The sequence below is a fragment of the Physeter macrocephalus genome, chromosome 15 (assembly GCF_002837175.3).
Source record: "Physeter macrocephalus isolate SW-GA chromosome 15, ASM283717v5, whole genome shotgun sequence".
Lineage (NCBI taxonomy): Eukaryota > Metazoa > Chordata > Mammalia > Artiodactyla > Physeteridae > Physeter > Physeter macrocephalus.
The window spans coordinates 33,013,216-33,030,981 of NC_041228.1; the positions used below are offsets into that span (position 1 = coordinate 33,013,216).

General features: G+C 33.7%; 1 protein-coding gene across 37 annotated transcripts in view; it reads right to left on the minus strand.

Moving 5' to 3' along the window:
- RIMS2 (regulating synaptic membrane exocytosis 2) overlaps positions 1-17,766 on the minus strand; it is a 566,717-nt gene that overhangs the window by 347,045 nt on the left and 201,906 nt on the right. For 14 of the 37 annotated variants that reach the window (XM_007106222.4, XM_024129946.3, XM_024129952.3 and 11 more), the window contains exon 1: positions 3,776-3,897. The exons of the other annotated variants lie outside the window; for them this stretch is intronic. In XM_007106222.4, the coding sequence (XP_007106284.2) occupies positions 3,776-3,897 (122 nt within the window). Of the gene's footprint in view, positions 1-3,775; positions 3,898-17,766 lie in introns of those variants that run through there. 37 annotated transcript variants of the gene reach the window in all.

Below are 17,766 nucleotides of genomic sequence, written 5' to 3' on the forward strand. Positions count from 1 at the left end.
GTCCAGGCAAATCAGATAATATGGTTACCTTACTTGTAATTGAAAACACCAACAAATCCAAATCTTCTTTGATCTAGTAGGTTTTTAAAATCTTACTTTTAAATATTAAAGCCTGCATAACTCATTATATGTAGATGGAAAGGAGAGAAAGACTGTCTCTATTTTATTATCTATTTTGAATAAATTCCAGTCCTGTTATGCCCCTGTGTGGCCAGCCAACACAGCAAATTCACTCTCACACATTTAGCGACAGAGAAATAATTACAGGTTTGTAGGAAAATACAAGAAATGTTACTAAAAATCTGAAAATGGAAAAACTTATTAAGTACATTTTTTCCACAAATATTATCACAAAAGATAGTCATCATTATTATGTTATTTGAATACTGCTCAAAGCAATTGATTACTCAAGGCCCTGAACACTTAAAAATATACCTTCTAGCATCCCAACATTTTTGTTCGCTTCCAAAGACAAGATCCCAAAATTTAGATTTCATAATGAATTTAGTACTTGAGAACTTTTTGCTGGCAACAAAAGCAATTATCTTTGTATCCTGATTAAATAATTTAATTTGGGGAAAAATGAGTTTACAGTAAGAAAATTTGATAATAAGAATTTAAAGTGTCATTTTATCAAAACCTTCAAGTGGATTTACACTGGATGCCAACACTAATTTTTTTTTTCTTGTTGGACCTTTGGTTGTTTTATTTTAGCCTTAAAAGAAGATAATCTCCTTCCACTTCCTTTATGCACAAAAATGGTACTCAAGAACCACAATGATAAGAGAATCAGCTAAGAACTTTCAGTTTGAACATAAAGGTCATGCTATATGGTTTCCAACAAAAAGCCCATCTAAAATATTTCGATTTTTTTCACTCATAAATAAATTTCAATTATTCATTAGATAACAAAATATTTTAACAATCTATAGTTACCTCCAGTTTAGTGACTTATGATGCATAAATATTATTGTGTATTGAAAATCTTTGCTTCTTTGACAAGTTGAACCTGGAAATGCTTTTGGAATAATTATTATGGGAGATTTTCATTTTTAACCTTTTATTGCTTGTATGTCATAGAAGTAAACTGCCCTACCACCTGAAAATCTGATGAAAGTTGAGTTGCAAATTTAGGAACAAGATTAGTTACCTAGAAAAAGTCTCAAGAAAACTATTTGACAGAGTTCCCTTTCGATAATAGATTGTCTACTATTAACGCATAGTACTATTCTAGTAATTTCTCCTAGAAGGCAATTCAGAATAAAATATAATGCAATTGTCCATATCTATGATGTTACGTTTCTGTCACTTTAAAGATCATACTTAATGTCACAATACAATGACTGAATATTCCATTTCAACTAATCCAATTAAACAATTATTATTAATGTAATAACAACCAACACTGTTCTTTCCAGAGTGACAGTTATAGAATTGATGCTTCAACTTTAATACCTTTATTATGTCCAGTCCACAAAGTTGAAAGGCCTGTTATTTAGAAACATTTTTAAAGTTGTTGTAAGAGCACATCATCTGATGACATACTCAGATCATCTTTGTTCCATAATTTTTTCTTCAAGAATGTTTTTTTAGTCTACATCTTACTTTTCTGATTCAGTGTCTAAGCAGAATAAGAATTTTAAAAGTCCACTGTATCTGATCTGAACCCAAAGTAACCAAAACATTAGAATATGTGGCAATATTAATTATAAGTTCATATAAACTTATTTTCACCTTTGATACTTCTAAAATAATAACTATTTGTATAACTGGTTTTGCTGGATTAAAAGTAAATCAAGTAGTTTGCATTTACGAAGAACAGTAGAGCTACATGTGGAAAAATGTCATGTTTTCTGAAGACTAAGAAGTCAAAGATATATAAAGGCAGGGTATTTATTCCTCCTAAAACAGAATAAATCTTTATTGATTAACTGGTAGTTTCAGATAATTTTAGATAAAAAATAAAAAAAGTTAAATAAGACTGGTCTCACAGAAGCATTAGAAACTTCACAATTTAACGTTTAACTGCAGCAACATGAAATTCCAGGTTTTTAATAATGAGAGCATTGCAATTATAAGCATGCCAATAATAATAGGAACTTGAGGCCAAGGAAAAGAAAAGTAATGGGGGTGCACACAATTCCCTCAAAAAATAGATATTCTCATATTTTAAAACTACTGACATATACTTTAAAACTAATTCCATACCATGCTGTTAATAGCACCACTTCTAAAGTGAATGTACACCCAGCCCAAATATTAATATTTTTAACACATAAATTCTTGGCATAAAAAAAAGAAATAGAAATCAAACAAGGAATAGATGTATAAAGGATGAGTACCAATCCTAAAAGTCTGATAGCTTCAGATCATGGAAATTTTAAGAAAGCCATACTGCCTCTTTTATGTAAATGTAAAATGCAATACAGATTATTTTTATCATTACAGATACTCAAGCAATGTATTACTAAACTAAAAAAAAAACAAACAATATCTTAAAATATAGATAGCCTATTTTAGAATATCACAGAATTTCATAACTCACATATTTTAAATTAGTCCAAAAACTAAACGTAAAAAACAATCAAATTAGTTAATTGAACACAGCTGTATGGGGAAAGAAGTGAAATTTTATAAAAAAACCGATACGTTATTCTATATTCCATGAAAAGGTCATAGATATATTTATCATCAGTAAACATTTTAAATGTCAACAAATTCTAAAAGCCTCCTTTTCATTTGCTAAATTAAAACATATACTGTGTAATAGGTATTTTTTAAATCTCTAAAATAGGCTGCCTCACATTGTTCAGAGATCCTAAAAGGAAGAGACCGGCAAAAACCATTCAATATTCTATGCACTCTTAGTTCTCCCTCAATTTCCAGAAGGTTTCAGTGCATTATCATGTTCCCAGAATTTCTTTCTCAGTCTTTCACCACATATATTTAGTTTAAATGGGGTCTTTTCTACACTAGGTATATAACATTAGAAATTCTCAAAATGCAAACAACTTAAATGAGAGGAGAACTGTATGATAAAACAGCATTTTAAAAGCATTCTTTAATAGGCTATCTCTTTTAGTGTAAGCCAGAGAAACCATCTAAAACATATGTCCATAATTTAACAACCTTCACCACACACACACACACACACACACACACACACACATACACACACACACACACACACACACACACCAAAAAAAGATCAGGTTGAAAAAGCAATAGGAATTTATAACAAAGCATCCTTCCAAACTAGCTGACCTAATACAAAGCATTATTAGCAGTTCCATAATATAGCTTGTTTTAAAGTGATTATTGATCTACCCTGCATAGAGAAATGTCTTAGACCTAGAAAACATCTTCTGCATGTTTTATAAAGAGCATGCATGATTGCTAATTCAGATTTTCCAACAAATCACATATGATTATATATCCCCATCCTTATATATGCAATGTAATCACTGGTGTGATCACAAAGGAAAAAAATCTATCAGACATTTTAAGTTAATCATTTTATTAGAAAATGAAATCATGAAACAGCCTGTATTATGTTTCAGAGGTCAAGCTAGTTAAATTTAAGATGCTTTTTGTGCTTTGAGGTAAGCTTATTTTCCTTCTTAAAATCAATTAAGAACTACATAAAATTTTATATTTATGATTAAAAAGACGTCTTTGTAATACTAATATTTCAATACTGAACAATTTTACAGACATATGATTATTATTCTGAAAATATCAATACTAGAAGAATATATAGTTTAGCTTTACCCACCTTGTATTGTTCAGTGTTTGTCCAAAAAGCTCATTTTGTAAAATATTTGGTGGGGATGAAAAAACCCCATGAAAATGAGATAAAACAGAATTGCAGACCTGGCGCAATGTCTCAAATTGCATTTTCCTTCCTTTTTTCTTCCTTCTCTTATTTTTCCTTACCACCTGTCTTTAAAGTCATCTATTTGCAGACACCGTCAAATAAAAACATGCCAATCAAGTTCCATATTTCTCCTGAGCTCTGTAAAAACTGCGCTTAAATGAGCAGAGGTTGATAGTTAATTGTACAGTCATTATTCTTCTAATTCAGTCGTAGAAGATTCAGTACCCGTGCGGCTTTCGGCTTTCTCCTGACTGTAGCAAGAATTCTAAACAGCAGTAAGCTTTTTGGGCATTCCCAGCTGAAGTGCGAAACTGAGCTGCTTTCATGTACTCTACTCATATTTCTCTCAGCCTATTAAAAACACGCAATGAATAGATGCTGTCATCAGGAGTTTCAGCACATCTGGCTACCAGCAATAACATCTCAGAAGTAATAAAAATGGGGTAAGGTATCTTCTCAATGTTACTACTGGGTAAGAGGGAGAGAAATTATACATTTCCCAACCCTTTTCTCTTTCCCTGAAAAATGAATAACTCCAGCAACAGAGTATATAGGTGTCATCAATGTACAGGTTGCTGCATAGGACCAGAACACTCAAAAAATAAGTAGTAGGCTTCCCTGGTGGCACAGTGGCTAGGAATCCTCCTGCCAACGCAGCGGACACGGGTTCGAGCCCTGGTCCGGGAAGATCCCACATGCCGCGGAGCAGCTAAGCCCGTGTGCCACAACTACTGAGCCTGCGCTCTAGAGCCCCCGAACCACAACTACTGAAGCCTGTGCTCCTAGAGCCAGCCCATGCTCTGCAACAAGAGAAGCCACCACAATGAGAAGCCCGTGCACCGCAACGAAGAGTAGCCCCTGCTCACGGCAACTAGAGAAAGCCCGCACACAGCAACGAAGACCCAACGCAGCCAAAAATAAATCAATTAAATAAATAAATTTTTTAAAAATACTTGAAAAAAAAGTAGTATATCCTTCTTTTGATATCATGAAGTAATAAAAATATATCAGACAATAGGGCTTTTATTGCCTGCATTTATAATGCCATAATTCTCAAGAGACATTTGGAAAACATGTACTTAGTTGTCTTAATTCTTATTTAATTTTAAAATGTCTTCATCTATTTATTTTTAAAGGAAAGTGAACAATGTTCGATCTGGGCCCTTTCTAAAGGCCATACATAGTGACTACATGATATTTATGTAATGGTAGAAAAAAATTATACCTTATCAATTAAAACTTACTTAAACAGCACACATAAAATATGAACTTTCTCACAAATCAAAAAAACACAACGAAGGCCAGAGAGGCTTTATCAACTATTATTAACGTATTTCAATAATGGTGGTCACAGTATTTTTCAGAAGGATATTTCCTGACGGCCCCAGTGGTCTTAGAGTACTCCAGATCACCCTCCATTCTTAATGAGTAATTCTGGTTTAGATAAAATCTTAGGTTACTCTATATCCAGAATCATCCATCTTTCTACAACAGATGCTCTGGTATAGCTCTGGTGAATTTAAAACCAAATTTTAAAAATCAACTCACTTATAGAGATGATTAATATATTTATTGATCTCTAACTGTTCCTAAATCATGACATTTCTTTAACAGATACATCCCTTTTAGCCCTTTTTCCCTCAACTTTTAGCCTTAATGTCCTTTATCCCCTTCCACACACATACCACTATCAATAAATACGCACTTAAATACACTAAGAAGTTTTTTTAGAAGTGGTGAATTCTCTTGACATGAATAAACATGTCACAAAATAACAACACAAAATAAACAATAATATAAATTTTTAAATGATACAAAGTAAACATGTAATAATATAAACTTTTAAACAAATCATTTACTTCTTTTATAAACTAAGATCTTCAATTATGGATTTGTCCTCAACTAAAGTGCTCCTATTTTGCTTACTATTTTAGATTTTTATAGGTGCACACTAATCTATTTATGAAATATACACATACACATAATAGTCATAAAGTATTTTTTGGCTTATAAAGTACTTCTAAATTTTTTTAATATCTAGAAAACATTATGAGTAAGTGATAATGTTGCTATCGTTTTATAGATGAAAAGAAACTTAGGTGTTAAGGGATTAAAGATCACACAGCTTGTAAAAGATAGAGTATTTGAATGAAGGTCTTTGCTTCGGACTCCACTTCACATGCTCCTTCCCTGTTATTCTATCTTCTATATACGTGCACACGTGGGCGCACACACATACACATATACACACATATACGCACATCTATTTGTAAATAGATCAGTCTCCATAGATGAACAGGAAACCTACCTGCCAGTGACCCAGTCAAGTATATTTCAGTTAGAACAAACATCTCAAATTTTTCAACTCACAGGTAACTTTAAATGAGTTTCTTCCATTTAACTCAAACAGAAGCACCCTGATGTGCTTCAAATTTTTAAGCCTCTGATTACAAGGTTGATTTTCACATCTATGAAAGGTCAGTTTCCATAAGTGGAAACATGCATTTTTAAATTCTTACTTTCAAAGCTTATACTATCTGTGATATATATATATATATTTTTCCCCCTTGTGGGTAGATTCAATTTTTATAAATAATCAAAAGCCATTTTAAAGCAACTCTATTAAATAAGAAGGTGATTACACTGCAAACCACTCTCTGTCATTAAAAAAAAAAGTTTCTTTGAAGACAAGCTCACAGCAAGAGTTTCAAAAATGGTCTAAGCAATAGAAAGACTACTGGAATGAGCCTCAAAATGGTTTCTTTGAAGTAAACAATATAGCAACGACCTTCCTCAGAGCTTATTTTCCAGCTGTCACTGTACAACACACACTTCTGGTTGGCTTTCTCACAGTTCCTTCAATATCTCAGAGGATATTTCTTCCACTTTCCCACCTCATTATCACCTTTCACCTTCTCCTACTCATCCTTAAGGGCTCAAATGTCACTTTCTCAAAAAGACTTTCTTTGACCTGGATTAGGTCTCCCATTATGCACTCTCACTGTACCCTATACTTTTTCTTCATAGCATTTGATAAAAGTATAACTATATATTTACTTGAAAAAGAATGTTTAATGTCTTTCACCCTCAGTTCCATGAGATTAAGGCCCACATTTATTTGTTTACCACAGTGCCTAGTATAGAGTAGGTGCTTAATAAATAAGAAGCCTAAATTTTATGGAAAACTTAATTATTTTTTATTCACATCCCATAAGTAGGATAGGAAACTGCTCATGGATTAATTTGGTTCTTAGTTTCTGTGTTTGTTTGTTTTAGCCTACCACATCATGTTATAAGGCTCAATAAATAGAAGAAAGACCAATATTTGCAACCAAAAACATTGTTCATTGGATGGACTTTGTAATAAATATCCTAAATATTATAAAGAATGTTTATAGCTAATATTTGTTTTAAATTTTCTACGTACTGAAGACTCACAAGTAACTTAAATATCAGAGGCTTCTATAAGGACAGAAAGAACATGGCACTTGAGGTCAAATGGCCTGGATTTAAGTACTGACTCCTAATACTATCTAGCCCTAATACTTCAGGATGTTCACTTTATATATCCGAGCTATAGTTTCTTCAAATGTAAAATAAGCTACATCACTTATTTCATAAAGTTATTATTATATTAAAACATGTAATATATATAAATGTATTTTATAAACTATAAAGTATATAGTACTTGGAAGTAACCTCACTATGAACTATAAGGAATCAAATTATTGGAACCAGGATTCTAACAATAATGTTAGGTATCTTTTACTTATCATATTTATTCATGCAAAAAATATTTATAGAATTTCTTTGGGTAAGTTTCTATATCCCTGTTCGTTAGATGCTGAATGAAGGGACGCAATGCTTATGTTTACACCTTTCTGCAAAAATGAGATAAACTCAGAATGTCCTTCAAGCAAGGTCAGCTCCATACTTACATCTAGTCCTGCAGAGAGGCATTAACTCTCACAAATGGTGTAGCTGGTGGCAATTGTTTTCTCTATGACTGTTCTGTTAGAATCTTTAGCTCCTCAATGGAAATGACTATGCTAACTAGAGTTCCCAAGGAAGAAGAGATGTTAAGAAACTTTAAGCAGCACAATTTCATTAAAGATGATAGCAAAAACGTCAATCAACGCTTTAAAAGTTCAACCTAAAAGTAATCCCCAAATTTCATACAAAAATAAAAACATAATTTATTTTGCCTATTAAATTGGCAAAGTATTGCCCAGAAGGTCAGAGAATGGGCACTCTTAAACCATATTTACTGGCAGCAGTGTATACTGATAGAACCTTTTTGAGAAATATTTAGTAGTATGTAGTAAAAACTTTTAAAATGTTCAAATTCTGAGAGAATACTAGGAGCATAAACACCAAAATTTTAATATTGATTATCTCTGGGTGAAAACATCACAGAATTTTTTATCCATTATACTGTAGTTTTTGGTACAGTACCCACAAGAAAATCCAAAATTTAACCTACGTAACATGGAGACTTCTACAATTACAATGAAGTCATTCATTAACCATAATATATTAAGTATGATGTTAGCCCACAAACTTTTGCTTAGCAATGCTCAAGTAAATCAAATACTAGATTATTAGTTTTCCCATGATTGGCTACATCCATTAGCAATGGTATCTATTCTCTTCTTTATCGAGAAGTTCCTAAAATTTTGTAATAAGTCAAATTATTTAATTAGTACTATGAAACATCCAAATGAGATGAGAAAACAAAACTTAGTACTAACTTCTTTACATCATCCTCAAAAATATTTGAAGTATGTCTTAAATTAAAATTATTTAAGAATCTTGTGTCGCAACTAGAGAGCCCGTACGCTGAAACTACTGAGCCCGTGCGCTCTGGAGCCCGCGCACCACACCTAGAGAGAGGCCTGCATGCCGCAACAAAGATCCTGCGTGCTGCAACTAAGACCCGATGCAGCCAAATAAATAAATAAATAAATAAATAAATAAATAAATAAATAAAAGAATCTTGGTTTACAAATACCTAGTGGCAATAAACTAGACGTCTCAAGAAATTTAATGCAAACTCAAAAATTAAACGAAAGAATAAAAATTGGGAAATTATACTCCTCTTAACAATACAAGTGTCTTACTTAAGGCACAATCACTCATGGCATATTTAAATTTTACAGTTTTAAAGATGTCTGGGTTTATTTTTAATTTTTAAGAGTACCAAAGTGTTTCTATTAAAATGTTCCACACATGCAAACATCTAAACATTGCTAATCAATTAGTGAAACCATATGTTATATAATATGTATAATCCATAATAAAAAATCCCTGAAACACTAAAGGAATTTTTTCATTTTCTTAAAATATAGATCTGTAGTTCTATCTATATAATTAAAACAACTGCACTATGTCTTCTATTGCATTATTCATTACTCCTGTTCCATTGACTTTCTGAAGCATCTGATAAAAATCTAAGGCTTATAAGAAAGATGGTCCAGAAAACAAAGTGTCTTCGTATGTTTTGCAAATTAAAGTCTTGCATTGTAAATATGTCTCTGAGGCAAGACCATGAAACCATTCACCTCAGGGATAACAAATAAACAAAGAAATAAAAGGCAGATTAAATTTCCCACAAAAGAAGGAAAGAAAAGACATTCAATAAGCATAAATTGGCCTGTGCTTCAACTTAGGGTGGACCATACAGTACATCCAGGGATGAAATAGAGGAAGAATAGCCCAGACCTAAATAATTACATGACAAATCTAAAGATTTCAGATAAAAATCAGAAAACAGTTTAGTTCAAAATACCTACAGCAGCTCTCATAGTAAGTTTTTTTAAATGTATTGATCCTCAGTTATTTTCTGATGTACCAAAAAAATTCTGTAGCATTTCCCAGGGCTTGAACTCTGTATCTATCTCCCTAGTTTTGACCATTGAGGCAGAACAGCCTCCACAGTTTCTATCATCTAATTCAGAAAGGAAAGGGAAAACAGTGAAAGCCTCCACAAATGTATGAAGTCCCACCATCATCATCATCTCCCCAACTCCTCTTTCTAGGCCAGATATATGAGGGCTAATCCTACTGTACTTTGAATCAAGCTGCATTATTAGAAGTATTACAGAGCTGCTTCAACAGTCCAGAGCAGCTCTTACCAGAGCAGTCCCCACACTTACAAGCTGGCAGCAGGAATACCTTTCCTATCAGACTCAAGAATCAGGCTGTAGAGTGCTAATCCTAGATTTAAACTCTAGAATGAAAATATCCAGAGTGATTATCTGCCCTGACACCTAGAGGTTCTATCTGTTAGAGGAAAGAGAACCAAGACCTCTGAAAATACATTCTGGTAAGTCCCTCCAGTACTAGGACTGCTAGTTCCAAGTAAATATTCCCTTGATAATTATCAAGAGAATGACTGGAAGCAACACTACAATTTCAGGGAGCAATATCCATATGAATAAGATCCAACTCCATCTCTAATAGCGCCACTGTCCAGGAACGACGGTATAGAAATATTTATAGCCTTTGGACTCCAAGCACTCAACTTAAGCTTGCAAACTGCCTCCAGAAGGCACCTCTACTACCTAGTAAATTCCAAGTATCCCTAGATTCTTCAAGAAAGAAATACTGACTGCACATTGCCATTATATGAAAATGAAAAATGATAATCATTGGCACAACTTAAATGTGTTTTAGCAAAATATGAGAACAAATGAAATACTGTGCAATGATACTGCCCTCCAAGAGTTCCCATCCACAATCCCTTTCTTTCTTTCTTCTTCCTTTCCTTTCTTTCTTTCTTTTCTTATCCTTTTCCATTATGGTTTATTATGGGATATTGATATTGAATATACACAATTCCTTTCTTTCACACAATTTCCTTCTACTCATTACATCACGAAAAAAGGGAGGAGTGGAGACATCATAAATACACCAAAAAATTATCTCACCACATGTGGATGAAAGGACATCAATTAGAAAGTTGATACGATAGTCAAACCAAGATATTAGTTGGCTTGAATTAAAATGATCACAGTAAAATGGAGACAAAAAAAGACTAAAAAGGTAGATGTTGAATCAACCAAGACACAATGATTGATTTGCCACAGGGGTGGGAGGTAGTATATGATGGTCAAGAGAGGAATAAAAAATGACTCCCAGATTTCTTTCTTAAGTAATTAAGCAGATAATCTTAAAATTTGCTGAGAAAGAGAACACTAAAGGAGGAGCAGATTGAGGGAAAAGGAAGGGGAAGATGATGAGTTGTTGAATTTAAGGAGCATGTAAGATAGCTAGAAAGCCAGATAAGTAAGCAATTGGATATGTCACTATGGAGTTCAGAAAAGAGTTCTCAGCTAAAGATATAAATTCAGCAAGCATCAGCATGTTAGTAATGATTAGATGAGATCACCCAGAGTGAAAGTTCAAAGTGGAAAAAAAAAAAGCCTAAGACAGTGTACCAGGGAACTAAGTTCCACATTGTCATCAGGTAAAGACGAAGCATAAAGAAGAAAGAAGAGGAGAAGCCACAGAGGTAGGAGGAAATCAGGAAAGTGTGGTGGTCTCTAAGTCTTAATAAAAGACAATGTTTTAAGAAGAATGGTATGATCGGACTTCCCTGGTGGTCCAGTGGTTAAGAATCCGCCTTCCAAGGCAGGGGACATGGGTTCGAGCCGTGTTCTGGGAAGACCCACATGCCACGGAGCAGCTAAGCCCGTGCACCACGACTACAGAGTCAGCACTCTAGACTCCGCGAGCCACAACTACTGAGCCTGCGTACCACAACTACTGAAGTCCGCAAGCCTAGAGCCCGTGCTCTGCAACAAGAGGAGCCACCGCAATGAGAAGCCCGCACATCGCAACAGAGTATCCTTTGCTCGCCTCAACTAAAGAAAGCCCGCGGGCAGCAAGGAAGACCCAACGCAGCCAAAAATAAATGAATGAATGAATGAATGAATGAATGAATAAATTTAAAATAAATAAAGTAAAATGTAAGCTATTTTTACAGTTTATAAGTGTTCCCAGAATGTAAAAAAGAAAGGATTATGTGAAAATATAAATTAAAAGACCAATGTAGGTCTTGGACATAAACATAACCCCCAAATCTCACATTTTTTGAGAGAATAAAACACAAAGATGCACTGAAGCACTGGATCAAAATATATTTAGGCAGAAGGGGGAAATACTGCAATGAAAAAATCAAATTTTCATAATTCTCCCCATTCACATGACTCTAATTCTTATTAAGCAAACTCAACCAGAAGAAATGGGTTTCTTACCACTTTCCAGACAGAAGTATTAAATCAACCTCAAAACTTTCAACCATGTCAAATAATTTATACAAATGAATTTCAGATATATACCACTGAAGTGAAAAAGTTATTTTTACATCACAACAATTTTGAGTTCATATAGTCTGTAGTCTTAACAGTCTTGGCTGTCTGAAAAAATATAAACTTTTTCTGAGAGATGTAACTAAAATTTGTCAATCCTGCTCTATGAACACAAATCAACTCTCACACAGAGAAAAGGAAGACTAAAATAGTTTTAAAGTTTGGATAAACAGAAAACTCAATACAAATTTGAAAATATTACTGAGAAAAAATAAGTTGAGAACTAACACATAAGAACAGACAAACAAAAAAATGCTTGGGTGGCAATGTAATAAAAGAAAGAACTAAAAAGAAAAAAATGGCTGGGGGTTGCATCAGTAGAGAGGGTAGGTCACCCTTAAGTTTAATTTTCCAGTTCAAGCACTGTGTAATTAGGTAAGCACAGTGAAAACTGTTTCACCAATAACCTTCAAACAAACCTTGAAAGACCTTTCCAGACAAAGAGCTCCAAATCATATCTCAGAACTTCCAACTCTGTCAAATAACATATACAAGCATCTCTCAGGTATATATCACGGACATAGAAATAGTTGATTATAGGTAATAACAATTTTGATTCTCTACACTATTTATTTTTGTTGCATTATTTGCTTGAAAAAACTAGAGTAGCCATAGATTACTAAAGAAGAAATCCACAAGATTCTATATTAATATTCCTAACAGCAAACTGTATCCCAAATCTTAGGACAATAGCAATTTATTATGTATTGAGCTATCTTGAGATGCATAGACTAATTCATTCTTTAGGATTCCTAGGGATGAAAGAGATCACACAAAATTAAAACAAAAACACTTAAGAGAAATACACACTAGTACCATTATTAAATACTGTACACACACACAAGAATGTACATACATAATTAAAAATAAAAATGAGAATTTCTGTAAACTGCTTACAAATTAAAAAATACATTTTGAAAACTGCTCCTGAGTTTCAAACCAAATTTCTCAATGGCTGCAGCAACTTTGCAGGTAGAGGCTACAGTCAAAAGATGCCAGGATCAATTCAAGAAAAACCCCTGTCCCAATCCACTACATATTAAACATATTTCTACCACTCCTGCTAGAAACTAAAGTCAGCAAAGATCTTTTGCACTTACTTATCAGGAGGAGCAGAGCATAGACAAACTCAAGGACAAAACCAGAGAGTTTCATATAGTTTAGGTTATCTTTTATAATTCTCTCTGTATATATTTAAATACTCTACTGGTGATGAAGCAGGAGACTACTAAAAATTTAATCTCCAGTCTAGCAAATCTTGAAAGTGTAGTCTAGTGTCCTTAGTGGGGTCCCCAAGACTCTTTCAGAGAATCTGCAGGGTCAAACTATATTCATAATAGCACTAAAATGTTATTTGCCTTTTGGACTTCATTTTCTCATGGGTGTACAGTGGAGTTTTCCAAAGGCTTCCTTGTGTGTGACATCTCAAGATAATAAATACACAAGGAGATAAAAGAGTCCAGCTGTCTTGCACTAAATCAGACATTAAAGGGATATGCAAAAATGTAAAATAATGCCAATTTTCTCACTAAATTTTTCTTTTCTTTTTGAAATACTTGAAATGTTAGTTTTTATTTACACTTTCATTTAAAATACTGAAATATTTGTTTTATATTACTGCAGAACACATCATCACACACTTGGTGGTGGCTTAACAAAACATGTATTTATTATCTTTCAGTTTCTATAGGTCAGGAACTCAAGCATGGTTTAAAGGGTGTAATCAAGGTGTTGGCCAGGCCACATTTCTTTCTGAAGCTCAGGGTCCTTTTCCAAGCTCATATGATTGTTGGCAGAATTCAGTTCCTTGTGGCTCTAAGATTGAGGCCCCATTTTCTTGCTGGCTGTCAGCCAGGGGATGCTCTCAGCTCCTAGAGGCTCTACCACATATGCCTTCCATGTGATCCTCTCATAGCCCTTTCACAACATGGTAGCTTACTTCTTCAAAGCAAGCAGAAGAATCTCTTACTTCAATCTAAGACATAGTCTTGCATAATGTAATATAAGCACAGAAGTGACTATCCCATCATTTTTGCCATACTTTATTAGATAGAAACAAGTCACAAGTTCCATACCAAAGGAAGGGTAAACTCTTCACAGCTCAGCTTAGAATTCTATCTACTCCATATGCAGTGGGTTTACTGTTATTTTCAAATTAATTAATAAAGATATATTTTAATTTTTTCTCAGTTTTCATTCCTAATATGATAAACATCAATAAATATAATCCATATAAACAAACGCTCTTTGAGGTCCTCGATCATTTTTAAGATTGTAAAGAGATCTCCAGACCTAAATGTTTGAGAATCATTGCTCTAATCTAAGCTGCCTCTTATATTTGCTGCCTCTTATATTTGACACATGATAAAAGATAAGAAAACAAGGGAATTCCCTGACGGTCCAGTGGTTAAGACTCTGTGCTTTCACTGCCATGGGCACAGGTTCAATCCCCGGTCGAGGAACTAAGATGCCACAAGCTGTGAGGCGCAGCCAGAAAAAAAGATATGAAAACTTACTTTCTGCAAGTAGTGTTTCTATTTTAAAACAAACAAGCAGTAGTCATGCTCCCAATATAAAATGAAATTTTAAATTTAGGAAATGACTCAAGTTATTTAGCTTTCCATATCATATTTAGCTTGAAAATTCGAACCATAATCATTTATTTTTACAAATGTTTAAATATTCCCCATCCAATCCCATACTTTCACAATTTCAGGGAATTGTAGGAGCAATTTTCTTGAGTAGATAAAAACATGTAGGTTCTATGTATAACTGGAACAGGGATTGTTTATCTATAGTAAAATGCAAGAAGTTAGAGAATATGAGCACACAGATATTTCAGTGTAAATGAGTACAAAAGAATTCAAAGACCCCACCATGATGCTGACTACTATTATTCATGTTATTATGGATTGATGAATTTAGATGCCTGAATCCTTGAACAATTAAAGATATCAAATAGGAAAATGTATCTTTATCTTTATTTAAAGCTTGGACTCCAAATCCCAATTTTTTAACTCTAGTGAGATATGCTAGCCTTTATATGAGCCTTGAAAAGACTATTCTTGCTGCTTAAGTTTCCGTACTAGATAAGACAAATATAGTGGCTGGCTCCTTAGTCTCACCCTTCTTCCCCTTTGATCTTCCAAAGGGTACTTCCCAATTGTTTCATCTCAGGTCTGTCTTATCACATCAGCTATAAGAGATGAAAATATACAGTGCAAAAAACGGAAGTAGGCATTTACCTCAAAGCATTTTCATTGATTACCGCTTTACTCACTTTACTGAAAGATCTGAGAAACACTTCTACACTCACCAACACTCACCCTTGCCCACCTCAATATGGCAGTCCAATTTCATAGCCCTTATCTATCACATTCTTGACCGACATCAGAACAGCTTATGTATAGCAGGAGAGCTAAAGATTAAAGGGAGAGGTGGTGAAATCCCCTAGAAGTAAGTACATAACATTAATATTGTCATAAAAGCCAAACTAGAAGCAATATACTCCCACAGCTCACTGTGCAGACTCACACATACATTTCTACTGCCAATATATCTGTAAGAAAAAATCTGTGTAAAAGGATTATATGAACATTTATGCTAATATTAGTTTAAAAATTGTTACAATTTATGAAATTTTATATGTTTAATGCATGAGTGACCCAAGTAATTCAAGATACATATTATTGTTGGAATGAGAAAAAAGTCTAAAAAATGGTCACTTTGGTGTTAACCAATCATTTTCTCAGCAACAGCTTAAAAAAAAGTGCTGCTGCTAACAAAACCACCACCAATACCTAATAAATTACCCCCATCTTAATGTCTTACTAGCTATTCTCTCCTTCTAACTTTACTACTAAAGCATTTTCCTTGCTATCATTATCAAAACCAATATAGAGCTATATTTTGGAAGTGAATAAAAGGCACTCAAAAGAAACTTGTTAAAAATGAATTTATAGACACTTTCAAGAAAGAGTAAGTAATAAGTAGAGTCTCAGTCAATTAAATGTCACTGATTAGGAGAATGGATATTGGCTTATAATATTTCAAGTATGACTGAAAAGCAACTACTTCAAAAGTGACTAGTGTAGTCAAGTCATACTCTAAAGAAAGTAACAACCTCCCTAGACTTCAAATAAGAACAAAACAAGTAGACAGTACACTAAAAGGCAACACTTCTATAAGGCAAAGTAATTATGACTGAATGTCATTACACATAAAGTAAAAAGTCACCAAATCCAGCAGAGACACAGAGGAGTGGTCACTGAAATTATCCCAAGGATACCAGCAGATATAAAGGTGAGTTGAAATTGTAATAAATATAGTTCTAAGATGTAGATCGGTAGGGAACATGGAAAAGGTTAAAATGGAAAGAAGTATCCTACCAAAAGGTCTTATTCTGTCTACAGTATTTTAAAAGGAAGACGATAGAATGATTTTCAAATGATTAGTGAGACATTCCCATAATGAATACAGCTGCCATGGCTTATAAAACTAGACTGTAAAAATATCCATATGCTCAAGAACAAATAAGTAATCTGAACAGTTCTATACCTATTGAAGAAACTGAATTCATAGTTTTAAAAACCTAGCCACACCAAAACCCCAGGCCCCTGGCATCAGAGACAAATTCTACCTAACATTTAGAGAAGAAATAATGACAGTTCTACACAAACTCTACACAAAGTTCTTTCTACACAAATTTGCAGAAAATTGAAGATAGAAAAGCACTTCCTAACTCATCTTACGAGGCCAGCATTCCCTTGATACCAAAACCAATGACATTACAAGGAAAAGGCACTACACACCAATATCCTTCATGAACATAAACTGAAAAATCTCTAACAAAATATTAGTAAGTCAAATCCAGCAATAAATAAACAGAATAACACCATCATGACCAAAAGGAGTGTCCCAGGAATTCAAGATTGGCACAACATTTGAAAACAATCAGTGTCATTTCATTCTACAAACAAACCAAAGAAGAAAAATCGTATTATCATCTCAATAGAGGCTGAAAAAAGCAACTGACAAAATTCCACAGCCATTCATAATAAAAAAAAATTCTCAGCAAACTAATAATAGAATAGAATTTCCTCAACTTCATAAAGGACATCTATGAAAAACCTACAATTAACATCATATTTGATTGTGAAAGACTCAAAGGATTCACCCTAACACTGGGAATAAGACAAAGATGTCATTCTGACCACATCTATTTAACATTGAAGTGGAAGCACTAGCCAAACAGTATAAAAGATGGAAAGATACAGCTTACAAATTGAAAAGTAAGAAATAAAGCTATCTTTTTTACAGGTAACATAATCATCTATGTAAAAAACATAAAAGAATGTTTTTTTAAAAATAGTGTGGTACTGTCACGGGATAGGTAATTAGACTAACAGGACAGAAGAGAGAACTCAAAAATGGCCCAACTGGGCTTCCCTGGTGGCGCAGTGGTTGAGAGTCCGCCTGCCGATGCAGGGGACGCGGGTTCGTGCCCCGGTCCGGCAA